This window comes from Capricornis sumatraensis, chromosome 10, assembly GCF_032405125.1.
Source record: "Capricornis sumatraensis isolate serow.1 chromosome 10, serow.2, whole genome shotgun sequence".
Classification (NCBI taxonomy): domain Eukaryota; kingdom Metazoa; phylum Chordata; class Mammalia; order Artiodactyla; family Bovidae; genus Capricornis; species Capricornis sumatraensis.
The window spans coordinates 99715911-99740387 of NC_091078.1; the positions used below are offsets into that span (position 1 = coordinate 99715911).

The following is a 24477-nucleotide window of genomic DNA, read 5'->3' on the forward strand; positions in this document are numbered from 1 at the left end:
GCGATGAGGAATGTAGCTGTTCTCTGCAGCACAGTGGTTGAGCTTCCGCCTGGCATCCACCCAGGAAGAAACAGGCATCCCCAAGCCCTCCACAGTCTCCCAGGATGGCAGACGAAGAAGGACGTCTCTACGCAAAAGCAACCCAGCCTTTTGCTTCGGCGCCGGAGTCCCGACCAGCACCGAATGGTGCACACGTGGGAAAATGAGCCAATAGTAGCCACGGTCTTCCAGAATGTGGGCTCTGAGGAGTGGAAAGGGGAAATAAAGAGAAAGGCGACTTGATCAGTTGGACTGGTGACTCCTTCCCACCTGTCAACTTCTGGTTCGTTTTCATAGCAACCAGACTGAACATGCAAAAAGCTTAGGAGCAAACAAATCTCTGCGTATTTACATGGGCTTGGTGACATCATGCGCAAGGTAGACGCGGGTAGAAATGCATGTGCTTCGTCTCCTAGTCATGTACTGTTTCATCTTTGTAATACTTTTTTCATGGAAGAACGCAATGTGAGACATCTTAGTAGCTTTTAAAACCCACCTTCCTCATGACGTAAATTAGACAGTATTTATTGAACACTTATGTGAGGTTGATATCACACAGAAACCCCAGACCTTAAGGCTGGGCTGGGTTCTTTCAGCCAGGCTGACGGGTTTTATGTTTTTCTCACTTCAAAGCTTGTAGTACAGAAGCCTACACAGTGACCTAGCCTGTAGAAGTGAGGGGTTCCGACCTAGAAGGGGCCCTTAGTTAAGAAAGATATTTGAAGAGAGGAAGATTTTGCTAGGATCCCTCTTGAGAATCTTCCTGCTGAGGGATGTACTGAGGCAGTGCATCTCCAAGTGTGGTCCATAGACCAGCAGCAGCTGCATCTCCTTGGGGACTTAACAGAGATGCAGATTCCCAGGTGCCACCCCAGGCCTGCTGAATCAGAAACTGGTTGGGGAGCAGCGATCTGGATGCTCACAGTCCTCCAGATGGTGGTGACCCATGTTCAAGTCTGAGAATCCACTTAGGGGCTACAGGGGTCACCCACAGGCCTGCCAATGATGTGGTCCTGGGTGCTTCTGGTGTCAGCATGGTGCTAGCTGGGGTTCTGTCCACTGTGAGCCCCTCTTCACTCATAACCGGCAGCCTCCCTGGCCAGTGAGGGCTGAGAAAATAAGGAAAGTGTTTGAAGAGGAGCCAGACTATTCACCTGTCCAGTGATCTTCCTGCATATCTCATCTGACCCACTGGTTTCTGCACCAGGAGGGCCCTTTGGGTGAAGAACCATCCCAGAAGAAGATGGAAAAGAGTGGCGCCAGGGTCCTCCCAGCGGGAGCGGTGGCCAGTGAGTGAGTGAGCCTTGGGGTAGACACAAGAATGTCCTGGCCTTTGGTTTCTGTCTCTGGACCTCAACTCCCATGTGGCCTCTTCTTGCATCTTTTAAATACATATCTGCCTGAGAATCACCTAATAGAGGATGATGGATTCACAGTGAAATGAAAATAACCTATTCACAAGTCTACAGGCGTCCCTGGTGGCTCAGAGGTAAAGGATTTGCCTGCCAATGCAGGAGACACAAGAGACACAAATTTGATCTCTGGGAAGATCCCCTGGAGAAGGAAATGGCAACCCACTTCAGTATTCTTGCCAGAAAAATCCCATGGACAGAGGAGCCTGGTGGGCTACAGCCCATGGGTTTGCAAAGAGCTGGACACAATTGAGCGAGTAAAGAAATCTACATTCCCAAACTGAAGACTTCCATTTCCCCCATCTTCTCACTCAATTAAAAAAAAATTCATTGATAACTTGAGACTTCCGACTATACTAGCAAAGCAGAGTGAGCCCCAGGGATCCCTCATCTGTGCAGGTGGGAGCTGAGGATGGGTGGGAGCTGAGGACGCTGATCCAAGGAATTATGAACAATGTTGCAGAATAGCTGATCCATGGAATTATGAACAATGTCGCCAGGATAGTGTTTGCAAAAACCTTTAGGATGAAGATACACACTCTGACATGGAGGTAAAAGATGCCCTGAATTCCTGCAGCTGAGGTCGTGTGGTGATGGGTCCTTGGGCCCTCTGTCTTTGGTTCCGGTCTGGCTCCACTCCTTCCTTCCTGTGACCTTAAGCAGTAGTTTGTTTGCGCCTCTGCTCATCTGTGAAATCCCGGAGATAATCTAACTCACAAGGTTGCTCTGAGGATTCAGAGAGGAATGGATGTGGATGTTAGGATGGGGTCTGGCCTGTTGTGGCTCTAGAGAGCGTTAGCTCTGGCGAAGCTGTGCTTTTCAGAGCATGTGCACAGTTGTTGGTGTGCGAGATCAGTTTATTGGTTTGCAACAGCATTTTTTAAACAAAAAATAATGCCTTACACCTTGTAAAAGATGTATTTTCATGAAACTTTGGTGTGTGTGTGTGTGTGTGTGTGTGTGTGTGTGTGTGTGGTAGGCTGCAACAGAATAGTATTCCCTATTGTTGTTTCATCGTTCAGTCACTCAGTCGTCACAACTCTTTGTGACCCCATGGACTATAGCCCGCCAGGCTCTGTGGGATTTCCCAGGCAAGAATACTGGAGTGAGTTGCCATTTTCTACTCCAGAGAATCTTCCCGACCCAGGGATACAGCTTGCGTCTCCCTGCATTGGCAGGCAGATTCTTTACCACTGAGCCACCAAGGAAGCCCATTTCCTATTGTGCATTGCCCTAAAAACATGTGAACCTGCTGATGAGGAGAGGGTTGTTCGGCTGTCTCCAAGGAGGGCACGTTTGCGTGGGCTGCAGCAACTCCAACTTTCTATGTCTGAGATGCAGGGACCTCCTGCTCTTCCTCTGAGGGCTTCAGCCAAGTCCTTACAGCGCATGCGCCTGGTCTCCATCTCCTGGGGAGCCACAGTCCTGGTTCATCCATTCTGGGGCATTGATCAGTTGGTTTACAGATCACTGCTCACGTGGCACCCAGGCTGATCAGGCCCAAAAGGCCAAAGTCACACACTGCCCGCTAGAAACGCTGGTTTAGCCAGTTGCCCCCTTACCAGGAATCAGCCAACCATTCCTGTTGGCTTGAGTGGGAAGTGGGTATCACTGCTGCCTCCACAACCCTCTAGCTTAAGATCTCTGCTTCCAGGACACCTTGAAATCCATACAGAACTCAAAAGTGAGTCCTACCAGGGAAAAGAAACCCCACTGGCTCCTCTGAACCTGATGGTCCAGATCTTCAACCTTTCTCTTTTTTTATCTTTTTGTTTGTTTGTTGTTTACTTATTTGGCCATCGTGTGGCATGTGGGATCTTAGTTCCCCACCAGGGATCAAACCCGTGCCTCCTGCAGTGAAAGCACAGTCTTAACACCTGGACTGCCAGGGAAGCCCCCCTCTGCCTTTCTTTTGCATCAGATTCATTTGGAGTATTTTCTCCTCTTCAGACAGACACTCGTGGATGTTTGTCCACTTCACTTCTGAGGAAGTTTGTCTGGGGAGCAGGCCAGGCTCTGTCTGGAACATTTTTTCAAGCTTGCTGAGGAGGTTGAGTATCGTTCTGTGGGCTCTCTTTTTATTTTTATTTTTTAACTTGTTTATTTACTCTTTGGCCGCACTGGGTCTTCACTGCTGTACGCAGGCTGTCTCTAGTTATGGAGAGTTGGGGCTACTCTTCGTTGTGGGCTCTAGACACGTGGGCTCAGTAGTTGTGGCGCGTGGCCCATGACATGTGGGATCTTCCCGGACCAGGGATCGAAACCATGTCCCCTTTGTTGGCAGGCAGATCCTTAACCACTGGGCCACCAGGGAAGCCCCCTTCTTTTTATTTTTAATTAAAAAAATTTCATTGAAGAATAGTTGATGTATGGTATTATATGTTAAAATATAGTGATTCAAAAATTTTAAAGGGTATACTCCATTTATAGTTATTACAAAATCCTGGCTATATTCCCTGTGTTGTATAATATATCCTTGTAGCTTATTTTATATACAGTATTTTGCACCTCTTAGTAACTTACCCCTGTATTGCTCCTGTCCCTTCCCCTCTCCCCATGCTGCTGGTAAGTCACTTCAGTGGTGTCTGACTCTGTGCGACCCCGTGGACGGCAGCCCACCAGGCTCCCTCATCCCTGGGATTCTCCGGGCAAGAATACTGGAGTGGGTGGCCATTTCCTTCTCCAATGCATGAAAGTGAAAAGTGAAAGTGAAGTCGCTCAGTTGTGTCCGACCCCTCAGAGACCCTGTGGATTACAGCCTTCCAGGGTCCGCTATCCATGGGATTTTCCAGGCAAGAGTACTGGAGTGGGGTGCCATTGCCTTCTCCGTCCCCTCTCCCCATGGATAACCACTAATTTGTCTTCTGTATCTACGAGTCTGTTTCTTTTTTTTTTTTTTTTGGTATATTCACTAGCTTGGGTTTTTTTTGTTTTTTTTTTTAAGATTCCACATAGAGGTGATATCATACATTATTTTTCTTTCTCTGACTTATCTGACTTAGTGAATTCAGTTATTTCAACTTAGAGTCCATCCATGTTGTTGCAAAAGGAAAAAATTATTTTATGGCTGAGTAGTATTCCATTGTATATATATACACACACCACTATTTCTTTATCCATTCGTCAGCTGTAGATACTTAGGTTGCTTCCATGTCTTGGGCATTGTAAATAGTGCTACTGTGAATCCTGCAGTATCTTTTGAAATCAGGGTTTTTGTTTCTTTCAGATATATCCCCAGGAGTGGAATTGCTGGGTCATATGGTAGTTCTCTTTTTAGTTTTTTTTAAGAAACCTCCATACTGTTTTCCACAGTGATTGCACTAATTTACATTCCTACCAACAGTGCACAAGTGTTCCTGTCTCTCCACATCCTTGCTAACACACTAATTTGCGTTGTTTTTGACAATAGCCACTCTTACAGGTGAGAGGTGACATCTCCTTGTTGGGGATTTTTGGGGGCTGTGTCCGGTCTTCGTTGGGGCACGTGGGATCTTTGCTGTGGCATGAGGGCTTCTCTCCAGTTGTAGGCTTGCAAGCTCCAGAGCATGCAGCCTCAGTAGTTGCAGCACTTAGTTGCTCTGAGGCATGTGGGATCTTAGTTCCCTGACCAGGGATTGAACCTGAATCCCTTGCATTGGAAGGCAGATTCTTAACCACTGAACCACCAGGGAAGTTGCTCACTGTGGTTTTGACTTGCATTTCCCAGATGATTAATGACATTGAGAATCTCTTCACATGCCTATTGGCCATCTGCACGTTGTCTTTGGGGAACTATTCAAGTCTTCTGCCAATTTTTTAAGCAGGTTGTTTGTTTTTGATGTTGAGTTGTAAGAGCTGTTTATATGTTTTTAATATTAACCCTTTTTTGGTCATATCATTTGCAAATACTTGCTCCCATTCCGTAGGCTGTCTTCATTTTGTCAGTGGTTTTCTTTGGTGTGCAAAAGCTTTTAAGTTTAATTAGATCCTCCTTGTTTATTTTTGCTTTTATTTCCTTTGTTCTAGGAGACAGATCCAGAAAATATTGCTACAATTTGTATCAAGGAGTATTCTATGTTTTCCTCTAGGAGTTTTATGATTTCTGGTCTTACATTTAGCTCTTTATTTTGAGTTTGTTTTTGTATATGGTGTTAGAGAATGTTCTAATTTCATTATTTTACAGGTGGCTGTCCAGTTTTTCCAGCACCACTTATTGAAGAGACTGTCTTTTCTCCTCTGTATATTCTTGCCTCCTTTGTGTTAGATTAATTTACCAAAAATGTGTGGGCTTTATTCCTGGGCTCTCTATTCTGTTCCATTGATTTGTTTGTTTTTATGCTAGTTCCATACTGTTTTGATTACTATAGCTTTGTAGTATAGTCTGAAGTCAGGGGGCCTGATTCCTCCAGCTCTTGTTCTCAAGATTGCTTTGGCTATTCAGGGTCTTTTGTATTTCCATATAAATTTAAAATTTTTTGTGAAAAAATTTGAAAAATGCCATTGGTATTTTGATAGGGATTTCATTGAATCCACAGATTGCCTTGCATAGTATGGTCATTTTAACAATATTAATTCTTCTAATATAAGAACACGGTATTTCTTTCCATCTGTTTGTGTTGTTCTGTGGGCTCTTTTGCTTCATTTTCCTCTCCAGCTTTTCCCTGCCTTTGAGTGAAGATTTGCGGTAGGATTGAAAACGCAGAGGGCGCACCAGTTCCCATCCTGGTTCTGAAGCACAACCAGCAGGACTAGCTTCGGCCACTGTCACAGCCTCCCAGCACCCGTGTCTTCTATGCCAGTACTAACACCCACCTCCTCTCAGGGGGGTGTGAGGATCCACAGTGATAGCTTTGAGTGAGCCCAGTCAGTGCAGACCCCCCATTCTGGGATTTCTGGATGTCCCCTCTGTAGCCTGGCCAGCCACATAGCCATGCTCCAACCCCTCCTCTCTCAACAGGCTGCAACTGATCACTCAGGAAGGAATGTGGGATCCCTAGAGCAAGTCCCTCAGCTGGCCATCACTGATCCTGCTAAGGAGGGAGGCCTGGTGAAGGACCCGATTGTGAATATCATGGCCTCCTGTGCCCCAGACCCACATGAGCCTCCCTCAAGAGTTGTGTCTACATGGTCCATTTCCTGACACAGCTTTCTCGTTCTCATTATAAAAGTCACACCTGTTCATTGGTGAAAACTTGAAACAGAAATAAATCTAAAATCTCATTCCCAAACCCCAGATCCTAAGATGATGTCACATGCAACTTTGCTTTCTTTCTTTGTCACCACATGGACAAGAATTTGCAGTGTGTATAAACCTGTATCGATGCCACTTGTTTAGAATTTTTATTGAAGTATAGTTGATTTGCAGTGTTGCATTAATTTCCCTGTACAGCAGGGTGATTCAGTTATGTCAGTACCTATGTATGTTCTTTTTCACATTCTTCTCCATCATGGTTTATCACAGGAAACTGAATACAGTTCCCTCTGCTGTACAGTGGGACCTTATTTATCTATTCTGTATATAACAGTTTGTGTCTACTAATCCCAAAGTTCCAGTTCTTCCCTCACTCACCTTTCCTTTCCCTTGGCAACCCCAAGTCTCCTCTGTGGGTCTGTTTCTCTTTTGTAGATACATTCATTAGTATTGTATTTTAGATTCCATATGTCAGTGATACCATAGAGTATTTGCCACTCTATGACTTACGTCCCTTTCGTATGATCATCTCCAGGTCCATGCATGTAGTTGCAAATAGAATTATTTCATTCTTTTCTATGGCTGAGTGATAGCCCATTGTGTGTGTGTACACCACATCGTCTTTATCCATTCGTCTGCTGATGGACCTCAGGCTGTTTCCATGTCTTGGCTATTGTAAATAGTGCTTCTCTAAACATAGGGGTGCAGGTATGTTTTCAGATTATAGTTTTGTCCGGGTATATGTCCAGGAGTGGGATTGCTGGGTCATATGGCAACTCTCTTTTTAGTTTCTTGAGGAGCCTCCATACTGTTTTCCATAGCAGCTGCACCAATTTACATTCCCACCAACAGTGTAGGAGGGTTCCCTTTTCTCCACGCTCTCTACAACATTTATTACTTGTAGGCTTTTTGATGATGGTCATTCTGGCCCATGTGAGGTGGCACCTCATTCTAGTTTTGAGTTGCATTTCTCCAATAATTGGCAATAATGAGCATCTTCTCATATGCCTATTGGCTATCTGTGTATCTTCTTTGGAGAAATGTCTGTTTAGGCCTTCTGTCCATTCCTCAATTGCATCGTGTTTTTTTTTTTTTTTGTCATTGAGTTGTATGAGTGAGCTGTTTGTATATTTTGGAAATTAAGCCCTTATTGATGCTACTTTTATGAACTGTATTAGTGTTCTGCTTATAGAAAAACATAGAAAATTTACTTAGCCATCATTATTGGATATTTTGATTGTTTGAGTTCTCATTATTGTAATGCTGCATTCAAGACTATATTGCCTAAATCATGGTGTCTCCGATTTTTTTACCTTTCTACTGAGATATCATTTCAGATTTAATCAAGAAAATGGTAAAAATAGTACAAAGAGCTCCCATATGCCTTTCAGTCAGTCTTTCCAGATGTAAACATTTTATAAAACCATAATACAGATATAGAAACTTGGAACTTTATTGATATAAGACCATTAACTGATAACGATACTATTAACTAAGAGTGCTGGAGAGGAAGTGACTCAGGCCTAGCCCGATCTCAGTCAGTACGTGTGTGTCAGTGTCTCCTGCACAACACAGAGGACTGGGCCGGTTCGGTAAGGATCTTACCTGGAAGAGAAAATCTAGAACTGGGTACTAAGAGGGTGGAAAGCACTGTCCGTGGGCAGGACGGGTGCCTGACCTTTGCCCCTAGCAGAATCCCTGGGCTCCAGAAGAGATGGAGCGGGGCAGCGCCCCGGTGGGGGTAGAGGGTGTTGTGGGTCTGGCCTGGCTGTGCCTTTAACTCCTGTGGCTGCTCCCCGCTCCCCAACACCCTCTCTGTGGCCTGGCGCACGGACACCCAGAGGCAGGTGAGTGGGCAGCTCGGGAGAGGCCTCAGGGGGTGTCCACCGCATGTGCAGGCCCGGCCGGCCCTCGCCCCCCCGCAGAGCGGCCCGCGTGCCCTCCGGCTGCCCGTTGCATGTGGTGCTCGCTGTGCACGCGGCTGCCTCCTCCCCTCACCCGTCCCGTGTCCCCTGCGCTCCCCTTAACCCCAGCATCCCGCTTCAGGCCGGTTTCCCTGCGCCTGCTGTCAGAGGGGGGAGTGGCCCAGGATTCTCGGAGAAGGGTCATCTTTCCAGGTGGTCTCAGGAGAGGCCTGAAGGGTTACCCCTTGGTCGTTTGTCACCGGGAAGCCTGCTCGTTGTGCAGCAGCCATCTTGGGAACCCTTGATCTTGTGGAAGGAAAGGGCGGGCAAGGGTAGGAAAGGCAGGCCCTGCTTGGTGTGCTGCTCGGCACCCCTCCCCGTCCTCTGAGGAGCCCCCCCCTCCCGCCCCCGCCCCTCCCCCCGCCCCCGCCCCTCCCCCCGCCCCCGCCCCTCCCCCCCCACCCGCGCCCCTTCCCACCCTCTGAGGAGAAGCCCCCCCTTGCCAGAGACCCACCCCGCCCTCTGAGGAGAACCCCCTCCCCCGCCCCGGCGTCCCTCGCCACCCTCTGAGGAGCCTCCCCGCCACCCCCCCCCCCCCCCCCCGCGTCCCTCCCCGCCCTCAGAGGAGAAGCCACCCCGGCTCCCCTCCCCACCTTCTGAGGAGAGCCCCTCTCCCCTCCCCCAGCGCCCCTCCCCGCCCTCTGAGCAGCGCCCCCGCCCCTCCCCCGACGCTCCCCCCCCCTCCGCCCTCTGAGGAGACTCCCCCTCCCCCAGCCCGGCGCCCCTCCCCGCCCTCTGAGGAGCCCCCCCCCGCCCCCGCCCCTCCCCCGCCCCTCCCCCGGAGCCCCTCCCCGCCCTCTGAGGAGCGCCCCCTCCCCCTCCCACCGGCGCCCCTCCCCGCCCTCTGAGGAGCCCCCCCCCCGCCCCCGCCCCTCCCCCGGAGCCCCTCCCCGCCCTCTGAGGAGCGCCCCCTCCCCCTCCCACCGGCGCCCCCTCCCCCGCCCGCCCGCCCTCTGAGGAGCCCCCAGCCCTGGGCGTCCGCGCTCTGCCGTGCGGGGCCCAAGCACGCTGACCCTGTGTATCCCATTCTCCCCGCAGGGCATCGAGCGCCTCCAACGAAAGAAGCAGCGCAGGGAACGCAGGGGCAGCTGGAAGTCGGTCAAAGAGACCTTCGGCGGGGACTTTTCCCTGAACTGGTTCAACCCATTCTCTGGACCGCGTCACCCAAAGCCGCTCAGCGACAGAGACTGGGTGCGACAGGTGTCCTCGGTGTCGGACACGGAGAACACGGAGACGACGACGGAGGAGCCGTCGGAGGAGCCGAAGGACGAGGACTTCGCGGAGGTGGTCGATGAGTGACGCTGCGGGGCGGGCCCGGGGCGCCTGGGCACCCCGCGCGCTCCCCTCCCGCTCCTGACCTCCGACCCCCGTCCCTCTCCCCACTCCGGGCCAGGTCAGGCGGTGGGGTGGACGCAGCATGATGGAGGCAGACGAGAGACCTGCTCTGAGCTCCCCACCCCATGAGGGATTGTCAGGAACCATCCTCCGAGGCTGGGCGCGCTTCTCAGCCTGCACAGCCTCACCCAGAAAAGGAAGCTCCGAACAGGGCAGCCCAGGGGCAGAAAAGAACTTGCCTCTGTCCTTTCTTGGGGTGTCTGTCTTCTCTTGAGAAGGTTGGGGCCCAGGCTCCTGGCATTTGGGAACTAAGGCCGTGAGGCGGTGACGGAAGGACGGAGCAGGGCTGGCCTTGGGAACCCGGGGGGGGGACCCCAGCATCAGCAGAGATGGGCCTGGGCAGGAGGCAAGGATCCTGGCTGCTCCCCAGTAAGGGCTACCCGCCCCAACCCCCATGCCTGCCTTACTAGGAGACAGCCATGGCGGCCTTGGCTACCTCGGGGCTCCAGCTTGGCTTGGGAGAGGGCCCCACACATGTGGGACGTGCACGGTTGGGCACGAGCCTAAGTTGTGACAGCAGCACCCAAACTGAGCTCGCGTTCCACAGACACCAGAAGCCTCAGTCCGCTCGAGGTGCCTTGTCCTGGGGCTAAGAATCTGTCCACTCTCGGTGGAGGGGCAGAGGGACAACCTATGTAGAGCTCCTGGAACTCTGACCTCCCCCGTGAGAACTGCATTTAACTGTCCCTCCTGAAAAGAATCTAACCACCCACATGGGCAGATCTGACCAGAAAATCTGGCCTGAGAGTCTTAGGCCTGTTCTCCCAAGACAGTGTCCTTTCTTGGGGCGTCTCTCTCAAACCATGGATGGTGGCCAGGGCCTGCCAATTAAGAAGCAGGAAGGCCCCCTGTCACACATACAGACCTCCCACACTGCCAGGCTGAGCCGGGACCCTGGTCATCCCATGTGAAGCCTGAAGTGTCCATGATCATTCCTGAAGGTCTGAGCAGCGCGTCCTGGGTTCACAATCCCCGTTCTCATAGCAGCTGAAGCAGCATCTTCAGAGTCCAGCAGAGGGTTGGTGCCCCGTGATGATCGTGGGTAAGAAAGGAGGGCCAGGCAGTGGCCTAGTTCTGGGAGGGCACCCTTGGGCATTCCATAAAGGTGGCGATTGTCAGAGAGACACTGCCGTCCACCCCCAGTAACCTGCCAGGCTCTGGGTTTTCTTGCAGAGGGGCCGCTTCTTTCCTCATCCCAGCTCTAATGTCTCACAAGAGGGCGACAGCAGGACTCTGGCATTGATAGAGCAGTTGGCAGGGCATGGGGCCTTCCATACCCAGGCCGTAGGCCTCTTTTCTGGGTTCGTATCAGCTTTAATATTTATTAACGGCCACATAAGGGACTCTGGGGGGCTCTGAAGCCTGTTAACTCACCATCTAGCCAGGGTGTGGCTACAGAGGCCTGCTAGTTTTTATCCTTACCCAAAAAAGCATCCAAGGTGCAGGCTTGATGGACTGTACACCCAAGAGACTCCATGCTGGGGAAGGAAAGCCATCCCAACCCCTGGAGTCCCCAGGAGGCCGTGGTTAGGAGATAGGGGTCACTGGTCACTGTTTGCGGGCAGCTTCAGGGGTCTCCGCTGAGTCCAAGCCCCAGGTCAAAGGCATGTGCTGAACCACAGGGCCCCTGAGAAATGTCCCTGCATGACAGGCTTGAAACTGGTCTTCCTCTGGCCGTCATGGCCTGAAAGCAGAGGTACCCACCAGGCCCAAAGCCACTTCTGCTTTCAGATTGGTAGATGCTGAGGCCTTTCACCCACAGAGTAGGACCCAGACCCAACCCCTCTCCTCGCTGAGCCCATCTCCCTCCACACTAGACACATCACACCGTGTCCCAGGAGGGGCACCTGGGCCGTGTGGGAATCACCTGCCCAACACTAAGCCTCATAGCCTCACACCAGCAACCACAGTGGCCTTCTCTCCATGGTGGCTGTCGCCAGTGTGATATTCTGCTTAACCCCCAACTGACCACCGGGCGACTGATGTCAGCACAAGCTGAGGGCTGCAGGGAGGGAGGCCAGGCACAAGCCTCCACCTCTTTGTTTGAATAAAAAGCTCTCTGGTCCACCTCAGCTGCCAGAGTCTCGTGTCTTCATGGAGCTCCCAGTCTAGACCCCTGGGCGGCATCCTGCCTCTCAGGTCACCTTGAGGACATCTCTAAGCCTCTTCTCTCCCATTTGTGGCCTAGGAGACAAGTGTCACATAGCTACACCCTTGTCTTGGGATTTTCTCCCCATGGTATTTCCAGCAGGAAGAAAACTCACGTTTTATGCACCAAGCATTGATGGAGATCTACTGTGGACATTTGGGCCAAGAGTTCCCAGAACTGAAGCTCCTTGACTCTCTAGAGCCCAGGCCTCCACCTCTGAATTTCCTGCAAATTTCACATAAAATATCTCTCATTCAGCCCACACGGTGCTACATGGTGCCTCTGCCAGAGTGTGTCCAGTTGGGGTTATGGCCTTAGAGGGAGGAGCAGGTGTCCCCAACGGGGTCCAGAACAAAGAAGCCTGACCCCAGAAAGAGACAGTCCCTTGACCTGGGAAGTTTGGAGGATCAGACGGCTCTCCAAGTTCCCACATGGTCCCAGCATAAGACACTAAGAAGCTTGTTCACAGAAAGAGAAAAGTGACCTGGAGGACCACATGGTCATCTCGAATGCACTGGGATTTAGTTAAATGTGCACTGATCATCTGAGCGTCTCGGGAGGGCAGTACCCAGAGAAGAGCTGCAGGTAACACAAGGGCTTTGTGTTGACATGAGGAGGTGCCTCCTTCTGGGATGACCAACCCACCCCTCAGGAAGGGACAGACCCCTGCCCGAGGGAACGGGATTCTCCCTCCCAGGCTGGGCCACCTCCCTGTGGCCGAGAGCCTGTCAGCAGGCTGAGGCCATCTCTCCGGGTCCCTGTGCTCCTGCCCACAGCTCTGCTTCCCGGTCCACCATACGGGGCCACTAGCATCAGTCAGATGAGGTGGGGGCTAGATGGGAGCCTTCATGGGGGCACTCCTTGGGATTCTTCTTTACCCCAAAGGTTAGGATGGGTCACCCTTCTTTAACCCCCTTCTTTTCCTGGAGTTGGTTCAAATCAGGGCCCTTCGGGCTGGCCTGCCTGCTTTTGCACCCTGAGGTGGAGGCCCATGTGGTCACTAAGGCAGCTTTATTCCTGGGGGTCAAGGAGTGAATGGGAGGTACAGGGCAATACATTTTAACCTCCTTGACCATGAGAGGGAGGAACTGAAGCAACAGGATCAGCAAATTCACTGACCGGTCTAGGGCCATGTCCAAGGTGGTTCACAAAGGCAGGCATTCTTGAAAAGGGAAGCTCAGGTCTGGAGGCACTGGGGGACGCAGGGCTGACCCTGCTCAGCTGGGCAGGGGCCTGGGATGGGCCTGCTGGCGTGAGGAGCTGGGGTGCGGAGGGGGATGTTTGGGGTGTTAAGAGTGAGAGTGAAACATCTGGATAAGAACAAGGTGAGGAGCCTGTGGCTTCCTTGGAGAAGGTTCAGAGGCTGTTTGGAGGGAACAGGTAGGCAGGCTGCTGCACCAGGAGGGGTGGAGCCATTCACCATCTTCCCCTGTCCCTCCCCGTGCCCTGTGGCAGCCCCCTTGAAGTTTCCTGATTTTAACTTGCCATGATCAAGTAGGTGGGACCACTGGCTCACCCACCACCCAGGGGCTGGGGCTTCTTCCACGTGGAAGACTGGAAATGGCCCCTGTGCTGCAGGTGCCTCGAAGGCCCCCCAGCCGTGGGGAAGTGCAGGCAGGCAGGGGTCATGAATTTTGGTTTCAGGTGTCACAGTTTCAAGTTGCCTGAAGTTGTCAAAAGTCAAAGGCAAACAGATAGCACGTGGTCCTCAGTCCTGTGTCTGGTTTGGGCCCGGGCTTGGTGTGTGCTGAGGTCTATAGGAAAGGCCCTGTCCCCCTGCTGGCCCTCAGGTCCCCTTGGGGAGGAAGGAGAGGTGGGAATGAGGCATGGGGCAGAAGTCATCGGACTTCAGGCAAACACAGCGGAGAGAGAAGATATCTTCAGCAGGCCCAGCCAGGGTGGGCAGAAGGCTCCGGTCAGCTGCTGCTTCCAGGGCTGATGTGCACTGGGACTTCTCACGGGGCGAGTGGGCAGCAGCTCTTGGCTTCTGATAGCCTAGGGTCCAGGGAGGGCCTCTGGGGCTGTGGACACCTTTGGTTCTGATCACAGACAGCCATGGTCCAAAACTCAAGGTGGCAGGGCAGGGCTCTGGGACCCAGACTGGACATTTCTACTGTCAACAAGGTGACCCTGTGATTCCATGTGACCTAACCCAGTGGTTGTGTTGCTGTAGTTGGTTGGCCTTTGAATGGTATCTTTCACCCAGCTAGCTCTTGAATCTGCCCTCATATGAGTAATCAAACCTGATCATCTGAAATCTAATGAGTAATAAAATCTAATTATCTGAAAACTAATATCTAAGGTTTCCTTGGAAGAAAAGCTATGACAAACGTGGACAGCATATTAAAAAGCAGAGACATCACTTTGCTGACAGGTCCGTATAGTCAAAGCTACGGTTTTTCCAGTAGTCATGTACAGATGTGAGAGTTGGACCATAAAGAAGGGCACCAAAGAATTGATGCTTTCAAACTATGGTGCTGGAGAAGACTCTTGAGATTCCCTTGGATAGGAAGGAGATCAAACCAGTCAATCCCAAAGGAAATCAACCCTGAATATTCATTGGAAGGGCTGATGCTGAAGCTCCAATACTTTGGCCACCTGATACAAAGAGCTGACTCATTGGAAAAGACCTTGATGCTGGGAAAGATTGAAGGTGGGAGGAGAAGGGGATGACAGAGGATGAGATGGTTGGATGGCATCACCAATTCAATGGACATGAGTTTGTGCAAACTCCAGGAGATGGTGAAGGACAGGGAAGCCTGGGGTGCTAGAGTTCATGCGGTCGCAGAGTCAGACACCACTGAGTGACTAAACAAAAATCCCTAGGCAAGAAATGCTGAAATGTTCAACCAAGGCTCAGAACCCATCACAGCTGCCACCTCCTTCCGGGGCATCAGGCAGTCTCGTTGGTGTTGAGAACAGCCTTCTCAGCAGGAACCTCTTTCACCTTATTGGAACTAAACTTGATGAGAAGTTTCTTGAGTCCAGTTTTTGTTGGGATGCCTTGTATGTGGAATCTGATGGTCTTCCCTGGCTTCACTGTCCTGGAAAATTCAAACACACAACCATACAGTTGGTGGGAAGTGCTGCAGGAGGGGAGGGGCGCTGTGTGAGAAGCCGGGAGTCCCAGCCTCAGCTCAGCCTTTTTGAAGGGTCCTGCCTGGTCCCGAGCAGGGCACATGGGCGTCCTGCTGAGAAGCACCTAGGAGCTTTAGACGATTACTAATGATGAGACCCAGGCTGGAGAGTCAGTTGCAGCCGTCAGGGCTGGAACACGCTGCCAGGGCCGGGTGGGGATGTCAGTAGTATTTCTGCCATTGGGAGCACTGGGTATAAACCGACTAGCTGAAAACAAATTCAACCTCCAACTTGCTGAGTCTGATCCACACACTGAGTTTTACAACTTGAATTACTACAGAAGACCTTCACACTGTAGAAAAACACACATGCTCCTCTAGCTTATTCCGAAAGATCAGAAGATCCAGAAGTGCAGCACTCAAGTTCCTACACAGTCTCAGCTAGCCAAAGAGAGCTGCAGCACCTACTGTTTACAAGGTACCTCAAACAGCCCCAGAGACATGACTGCCTGGAGACACATGTGTTTTCCCCAACTCCTCTCAGCAGGTGGGAGAAGTTTTCTGCTAAGCCACTTAGGTGAGGGTGGAGAGTGAAATTCCCCAAGAGAAACTCTTTACGCTTAAGTCATGAAAGACCCCTCACTGCCTTTGGGGGTGGGGTGGGGTGGGGGGTGTGGGAAGGGCAGGAGGTGCACACCTGCAGGGAAGAGTTGCTAAGAAGCTTTTCACTGTAACTTTTGCATCTTTAGAATTTTGTACTACATGCAAATAATTACTTATTCCAAAAATTAAAATGTTAAAGATTCAGTTGAGCAAAAACTTAAAAAAAAAAATTGCCTATTGATGCATCACTTCTTCAGAAATTCTAATTTGGAAAAGCAAGGTGTTATTTTTCTTAGGAATACACCTGGCCTGAAGAATAAGCCAACCAGGGCACCCCCCAGGGGTCTTAGGGACCCACCCCAAGCCAAGACTGAGCTCCAGGCAGGATCCCTGTCTGCCTCTAGTGGCTCACCTCTACTGGGAGCTTAGCGTACCGGAAAGATACAAATTCCTGAGAGGCGGCCATTTCTTTGGACTCTAAAATTTCTGCAAAGATGAAACCTTTGATGATTGGTTCATCATCAAACTTAAGGCAGTCCAAGTAGGTATTGGAATCCAAGGACACAGTCTCTTCAGATGCTGCCAAAGAACTAGAGAGAAGGGATGTGGTCATTTACTATAGTTCCCGCAAACGAGTTAACATCAAGCACAGAATTAGATGAAATCTGGATGGACAGAACTGGGTCACTTTGCATAAGTCTCTTCCTCTCTCCGGAAAACAAGCAGCTGAGCTCAAGATGAAATAATAATTGACTGCATTCTCCAGGCTCCCATCCTGAGTCCATGGAGACATCACCAGCTCTAGGACTTTCTGCCCATTCTCAACCACCCTGGCTACCCACAAGCCACTGGTTAGAGTAGGTATTTGAGACAAAATCTTCGCCATCATTAAAGACTTCCAAAGCTACTTCTAGCACCCCTGATTCATGACTGTGATGGACCCCACGTTTCTGGACTAGTAGTCTCTTTGGCCCCCATTTTCTCTGTGCATAGATTCCTTGTAACTATCAAGCGGTAGCTACTTAGGAAATGTTCATTTGTGTTAACTCACAAACCGTGAAAACCAAGTCCTCTGAAGCAGGGACACGTGAACATGGGGGTTATCGTCCACCCTTGGACACAGGCAGACCAGTCTCAGGAGGAAGCTACGTGGCCTGGTGGTAGGGGGTGGGGTCCTGCAAGGTATCCACGAGAGGTTTGGAACAGTAAGGGTTGGGAGGTCAGACGTGGGAGGCAAGAGTTAAGATAGGAATCAAAGAGATGTTCACTTCCTGAGCCAGCTGTGCAGGACTTCACGGGCAGATGTGGGACAGTCCTAGCACAAACATAATTAAGAACAGGAACAATCGTAAACCACTGGGGACAAATGAGATCCTTGAGCTCATGCAGAGAGATTGTTTCATAGATGGATAGATGATTGATAGATCAGACAGACAGATGATAGACTGGGGTGAAGGAAGGGCTTTGGTTACAGAATACCAGGGCCCAGCAGGTAAGCGTGGAGGGAGAGCTGAAGTTGGGAAATGACTGTGAAACCATCAGAGGTTGGTTCAGACATGAGTCATGCATGCACACTCAGTCGTGTCCGACTCTTTGTGACCCTGTGCACTGTAGCCCGCTGGGCTTCTCTGTCCATGGGATCCTCCAGGCAAGGATACTGGAGTGAGTTGCCACGCCCTTCTCCAGGGGATCTTCCTGACCCAGGGACTGAACCTGCATTTCCTGCATTGGCAGGTGGGTTCTTTACCACTGAGCCACCTGGGAAGCCCCAGCATTAGCTGTCAGTGGAGAGTAAATTGTTGGGGGAGGGGCACGGCGGGGAAGGACAGGAATGATTTTCATGAGGACCAGAATATTTGCATGACCTCATTTACTTGTTTACTCCAACGAACTTTGTCCTTTCTGAAATGCAATGGGGAGGAGTTGAGATGCGTCAGGGAGTGTGAGGTGGCACACGCTGAGATGCTGGCTGACAGAGCAGAGCGAAGTAATGGAGACAGCCAGGGGACACTCAAGAGCCTTGAGAAACCGCAAGAGCCATGGAAGGACGCTCCAAGGAGCCTCCCAAGAGGACCTAGCCGTGACCACGCCTTGATTTTAGGCTTCCAGCCCCAAAACTGTGAGAGAATACGTTTCTGTTGGTTTAGCCACCAATTTTGTGGCCATTCGTTTCTGCCCTAGGAAGGGAATTCAGGGCACAGAGTCCACGTGCCCTGAGCACTGGAGCATCCTCCCTGCCCACCGCCTCCTTGAGGCCCTGCAGTGACACAGCACCCTCACATGGGTGGGTTCACGAGGTCAGAGCAGTGGTGGGACTGCAGGAAGCCATACCTCAGCCATAACTGTTATTTTTTAATGCTTTTGTTTTCTGTAGTTATTGCACCTGAGTGGGTGGAAAAGACTGAAATGTCAACTGCTTGTAATGTCATATCATAAATGCTGGGGAACCATCCCGATAAGGGTAAGCTGTGAGGAAAGTGTTGGCAGGATACAACTTCCTTGTTTTTCGCCACCAGTGGGCGAGTTGGAATTTAAATCCTCTGAGTATTAAAAAACAAAACCAGTTTGCATAATGGATGCTGTTTGCTGTAACTTCTGCCTCTTGGAGCCTCAGGAGAGAGATGACAGATGGAGACGCACTGTTAGGGTTTTAAAAGGCAAAGTTGCTCTTAAACCAGTTAGCGATAGTTGCTAAGTGCTCTTGTGAGACCATCAGCCTATGACTTTTCAGCTTGTGTGCAGATTTCTGGTGGGTGGGGGACTGTCCAATCAGGACTCAAAAATGGCAAGACGGCAACTTCAGGACTCAAAAATGACAAGACAGCAACTTCCCTGGCAGCGGGGGTGGTGGTGGTGGGGTGGGTCCAGTGGTTAGGACTCTGTGCTCTCACTGCCAAGGACCAAGGTTCAATCCCTGCTCAGGGAACTAAAATCCCAGAGGCCAAGTGGCGCAGTCATAACATAACATAAAATATTATAAGAGATATACACAGGTATGCTCCTGAATTTGAAGAACACTCGCCTGGGAAGAGTCAGGAAGGAACTGGGAGGCAGAGAGCAGCCAAGCCCCAGGCCTAGAACTGAGGATGGGATTTCAACTCCCCTCCGAGAACTGTAGCTCACCCCAGTTGCTTACTCCAAAAAAAATGAGGAAAGGAAAAAAATCAGGACAGAATCGAGATCACACACTTGGCAGTTTAAACTTACAAAAACAAGCATTTATTAATCTATTTTTTCTTCTCTTGCTTTAATACAGAAGCATGAGGCTTATGGTCTGGTAACATCAATGTGAAGCCAAAAGCCCAACCAGTCCTGATTCCAAAATCCCATGACTGGCCTTCGTTAGGCAACAGGATTGCAGTTACAGTGTGGTCTCAAGTCCATACAGGAAGCTGACCAACCCCAGGGTCTCCTGCACCTGCCCAGGCTTGCCGGGTGGGCTAGAGAACATGAGAATCAACACCACAGCGCAGATGGATGGAGGAGGCGGCTTCGGGCAGAACACTGCCGAGGTGTACTTCCCCTGCCAGAAGCTGGAGCTGTCCACGCACAAAGCTTCTTGGTCACGGGCCCACTTTCCTGGGCAGCATCCTCCTCTGGCCCGGGGTCGGAAGGCTGCGCACCCAGATCGCCCTGAGCTGCGGTCCCCACGCACCAGCACGAGCCTGAGCCGCCATGACTGTCTTTCCAGCGGGTCTGCTTGGCCAGCTGGTGCTACCGCTGCTTGTGTGGAAGGGGCTTCCTGGGCGGTGGGAGCTCCCTGTGGATCAGGGTGAGTCCACAGAGGATGAGGAACACTCCACCCCACCACAAGACCTCCTGGCACTCTCCATACAACACAAAACCCAGGAAGGCCTGTGGGACAGAGACAGCTGTGAGGCCAGGTGGACACGTGCCTGCAGGGTGGGTGGGCACCGCCTGACTCCCCTGTGGCCCCGTGCCTCCCAGGGCAGGAAGAAAGGTCTGGAGCTGCAAGTCTTGGGCCTGAAACCCAGCTGTGATCTTCAACAAGTCTCATCTGTAGAAGTGGGGCGGGTACCTCCTCCCGGCACTGGACCAGCAAAGGGGATGAGAGAGGCCAGAAGCCAGGCCCTACACACAGCTGGCCCAGCACGCCCGCCCTGCTTGGACTGCACGCTGACTGGCTCAGCCCCACTAGGAGGGAAGAACTTCCACCCTCCATGTCTCCTGCCTGAGTTCACAGATCCTTATGGAGCAGCAAACAAGTAGGCTTTTGACAGCTGGACTTCCTCACCATCTAACTTGAGAAGGTCACCAAGTTTGAGGTTGGAGGAGAAGCCACAGGAAGTCAAGATACTGCCCAACCTCTGCTTCGGTTCCGGTCCCTTCTCCTAGGTGGGAAAGCAGCGTGTTGCCCAAGGACAACCCACCCAGAACCCAGGTTTGGGACAGAGGAACCATACACTCAGGCTACTCACCGAGTTGAGGATGTTTGAAAAAGTCACCGTGACAGATGCAATGGCTGAAGACATGGACAAACTGAGGCCCCGGCTAAAGAACGTCCACATCAGAGAATTGGTGGTAGCCATCATAATAATGCCTAAGACGCAGAAGCCCACGTTCACCTGCAGGAGAAAGGGTCACTGCAGCCACAGTCAGCCCTGGACAGGCTTGACCAGCAGCCACCCTTACAGCCACCCAGGGTCACGGTCCCTGCTGGCAGCCAGGCCGCCACAGCCTGGGGATCCTGAGCTTTCCTGCATAGGACTTACTTAACCCTCAGCCGGTAGCATGCTCATTTAACAGCTGAAGCAAACTCAGAGAAGACATTTATTTGGCCATTGTACTAGCCATGTGACCTTGGGCAGAAGTGCTAATTCACATCCAGTTGTCTTCTATTGAACACCAGTCTGTTACGGCCCCACAGTGACCAGTGCGGTGGGGTAAGTTCAGTCTCAGTGGGCCAAGTAGTTACCCCCAGTCTGAGTAAATGAGGAGCAGAGTCCTCACATGCCAGAATCAGGTAACACAGGAATTGGTGGTCTCCCTGCTGTTCTATGCAGCCTATAAGCCACTCAGCCGGGTCCCACCGGGCATTCTTGAGCTTTTACTTGGTAGCAGGCCCTGGGCTAAGTGTTACAAGTATATTTTTATTTATTCCTTAACTTCATTTTACACATAAGGAACCTGAGGCATTAAGGAACCTGCCTGAAGTGCCACAGCTTGGGGGAGCCACCAAGATTCAGGCCCAGGCAGTGGGACTCCCATGCTCTGAACTAGGACACAACATGGGAAACCACACCTGGGAGTGTCACTAGTGATCCCAGGCATCACTTGGAGAACATGCAGATTTCATTCATTCATTTGTTTCAGGAGACTACGGAGAGAACAGAGGGTCTTTAGAAGCCTCCAACACAAAGGACGTGCGGACCCCTTACTTGGTTTTGAGTTATTAACCTGCCTTCAGAGAGCCCCTTCCCTTGGGGATGGCACCCATCTACACCTCCTCTTCTTTCTCCTAACAGTTTTCCAGCAGCGGAATATATGGTGTCTTGAGGAAGGAGTGTCTCTGTATAATTTACACAGAAGCACCATTATGTGCCAGTGGCAGCCTACTTATGTAAAGGCTTATGAAGATCTGCTGCACAACTGAGAAAACAAGAAAACCTCATGGCTCACGGTCACTCATCTTACTTTGGACCACTCAGTCCAATGAGAATTACACACGCCAGGATACCAATCTCAAGCATGGCAGTGCCCACTGGATTAGCCCTTAACGAGCTTAAACCTAAAGAACCAGCCTGTCTACTGTCTCAGTTGGGGACTAACCCGGAGTTGCAGCGGCTGCAATGAAAACTCTTTACCAAGCAGAAGCTGGCCTGACTTGAGATGGGAGAGGACACCTTAGCAGATGTGGGGAGGCAGTTCTAGAGTTCTCAGCATTGGGGAAATATCCAGAACGGTTGTCTCAGTCTTCCTTTTATAGGACATCCCAAATTCCCAAGTTTCCTGGCAGGTGGGTTGACCAGTCAAAACACCCGTTAAAGACGGAGTTGGGCAACAGGCTTCTCACCTTAAGAGTCACGTGGAGAGAAATGCTCAGGCACAAAGGGCTTAAAATGAGAGGTAGAGAGTGGATGGAGGAGGTGTGCGTCTTCCCCGAGAGTGAACTAGCCCAGTCGGAGGACAGATTTTTGGGGTCCCTGGTAAGGGAACAGGCCTCAGTCCCCGACGTCTCTTACCACCTACATTGGACGAGGGCTGGGCGTGATTCCGAGTCGAAGTATGCTCTTCTGCCCCCGCTGTTCTGCAGCGCCCGGCTATGGATGGGCCCCCCAACACCCCCCCCAAAACAGACCCGCGGGGGTCGGCCTGCCCCAGCGCCGCCAGCCCCGCCCCGCCCCGGAGCCCCGCAGCGCCCCTCCTCCGCCTGGCCCCTCCCGCCGGCCCACCGCAGCAGCGCCCCCGGCTCGACCTCTCTGCCGAAGGCCAGCTTGGCGGAGGCGGCGGCCAAGGCCCCGAACGCGCCGGCGCACAGGCAGTTGAACACGCCCCAGAAGCGGCGCCGCATCGCGCCGGCCTGGAGGTGCGGGGGGAATCCGGCAGAGGTGTTAGGGTAGGCGGCGGCGCACACCCCGCCGCCTCCGGGCAGCGGTCTTCCCGCCATGGCGCTCGCAGCCACCTCTTGGGGTGTCAGCCAGCGGCTGGGTCGGAGGCGCGACGATTGGACGGCGGCCTCACGTGAGCGCCGCGCCACGTGAGTGGGATGGCCAATTGCGGCTCCGCGATGGCCTCGAGGCGTGGGGCCGCCGCAATCTTCTGGCGGTGGCCGATTTTCCGCGTTCGCTTTAGGTTTTCGCGCGAGCACTCCTGGACCGATATATCCAAGGCTGACTGTGGTCGCTGTTGTAGAACAACTCTTCGTGACTCAGCAGTTTCAACCCCTGTTACTTGGTGGGGTCCAGCATCAGTTTCCCCTAAGAATTGTTTAAAATGCCGAATCCCAGGCCCTGCCCCACACCCACTGAATCAGAATCTACGTTTTTAACAAAACCCCCAGGAGAGTGACCTGCACCTCCTAGAAGCACAAAATGGAGAGATGCTATGGCAGAGGGCGCTAGAGATCTGCAGGGCCACTAAGAAAGCGCAGTTGGAGTTGAGGGCTGAGGAGGGAGGTTAGGGCTTCTGGCAGATGGCCCAGATGGTTACATGCACACTGTAGGAAATTTAGAAAGTATAATTAGAGGAAAATGTTATCCATCATCACCCCACCGAGATAATCAGGATTGACATTACTTCCCCTTTCCCATACACTTAAATACTGCTAAAATGTTTTCCCTTAAGAAGTAGTACATTTCTCTGAAAACAAACTGTCGTTGGGAATTTCCTGGCGGTCTAGTGGTTAAGACTGCTTCCACAGCATGGGGGGCACAGGCTTGATTCCTGGCTGGGAAACTAAAACTGGCATGCCATGTGACAGGGACAAAAATAATTAATTTAATTTTGAAAAGATATATGTGCTTAGTTGCTCAATTGTGTCCAGCTCTTCGAGCTCCCATAGGCTGTTCCAGCCAGGCTCCTCTGTCCATGGGATTCTCCAGGCCAGAATACTGGAGTGGGTTGCCATTCCCTACTCCAGGAGAATCTTCCGCACCCAGGGATCCAACCCACATCTCTTTGAGTCTCATGCCTAATCCCCAGCTCCTGTGAATGTGAATATATTTGGAAATGGGTCAACTGTAATCAAATTAAGATGAGGTCATTAGGATGGGCTCTAATCTGACTAGTGTCTTTAGAGAAGAGGAAGACACAGGGCACAATGCCCTGTGACCACAAAGGCAGAGATTGGAACACTGTATCTACAAGCAGAGAAACACAAGGGTTGCCAGCAACACCACAAGGCAAAAGAGGCATAGAACAGTTTGTACTCTGGAGGCGTGAGCCTTGCCAGCACCTGGATTTTAGACTTCTAGTCTCCAGAACTGTGAGAGAATGTGAATTGGTTGTGTTAAGCCACCTGGTTTGTGCCAGTTCGTTGTGGCAGACCTAGGGAACTCAAATAGCTGAGAAGACCCAAGCCTGTGTATTACCAGCTTCCCTAGCCCACCACCTTCTCTCACCTGCAAGGCTGCCGTCCCCTGTAAGATGGGGGGCCCTCCCACCGATCCAGCTGGCCCTGTGGATCACATAACTCCTATTGTTAAGTCAGTCACCACAAATCAGGGACCCCATTGATTCAGTCAGCACCCTTATATCACTTGACTCCCATATATTGATATTAAGCCAGCCCCCTGAACCCATCACTCTCCCTTTTAAGGAAGCTTAATAAAGGAAAGAAGAAAAGTGTCCAAAAGTAGTCAGTGCATCATCAAGGCTTCCTTTTTGGTATTCCTATAGAATGGTATTTTAATAGACCACAAATTTATTGAAGATGTACCTACATGATAACAGTCTTGTTTTAAAGGGGGATATTAATTTTTGGTTCTTGGTGCTTCCCTGGCGGTCCAGTGGTTAAGACTCCACACTTTGAATGCACCAATGTGGGGAGCATGGGTTTGATCCCTAAATGGCAACCCACTCCAGTACTCTTGCCTGGAAAATCCCATGGATGGAGGAGCCTGGTAGGCTATAGTCCATAGGGTTGCAAAGAGTTGGACACGACTGAGCGACTTCACTTTCTTCTTTCTTTCTTGGCAAACAGAATCAC

At 51.4% G+C, this 24477-nt stretch overlaps 3 protein-coding genes across 8 annotated transcripts in view; 2 read left to right on the plus strand and 1 right to left on the minus strand.

Moving 5' to 3' along the window:
* ZDHHC3 (zinc finger DHHC-type palmitoyltransferase 3) overlaps positions 1 to 11974 on the plus strand; it is a 60111-nt gene extending 48137 nt beyond the window's left edge. For all 4 annotated transcript variants that reach the window (XM_068981642.1, XM_068981641.1, XM_068981643.1 and 1 more), the window contains one exon: positions 9624 to 11974. In XM_068981642.1, the coding sequence (XP_068837743.1) occupies positions 9624 to 9884 (261 nt within the window). In that variant the 3' untranslated portion in view covers positions 9885 to 11974. The remainder of the gene's footprint in view (positions 1 to 9623) is intronic.
* A 7090-nt stretch (positions 11975 to 19064) lies between these two features.
* On the minus strand, positions 19065 to 22437 carry TMEM42 (transmembrane protein 42). 3 transcript variants are annotated; one of them, XM_068982716.1, is made up of 3 exons: positions 22246 to 22437; positions 20249 to 20395; positions 19065 to 19664 (listed from the first exon to the last, which is right to left on the minus strand). In XM_068982716.1, the coding sequence occupies exons 1-3, from the start codon at positions 22435 to 22437 to the stop codon at positions 19524 to 19526; spliced, it is 480 nt and encodes a 159-aa protein (XP_068838817.1). In that variant the 3' UTR covers positions 19065 to 19523. The 3 variants fall into 3 exon arrangements, with proteins under 3 accessions (XP_068838817.1, XP_068838816.1, XP_068838818.1); XM_068982715.1 differs by having other exon boundaries at positions 19065 to 19569; positions 22246 to 22432; XM_068982717.1 differs by lacking the exon at positions 19065 to 19664 and adding an exon at positions 19684 to 20161 and having other exon boundaries at positions 22246 to 22432.
* LOC138087809 (putative deoxyribonuclease TATDN2) overlaps positions 22436 to 24477 on the plus strand; it is a 47503-nt gene continuing 45461 nt past the window's right edge. Inside the window, 1 exon segment of the mRNA XM_068983136.1 lies at positions 22436 to 22527. Within this exon segment, the coding sequence (XP_068839237.1) occupies positions 22436 to 22527 (92 nt within the window).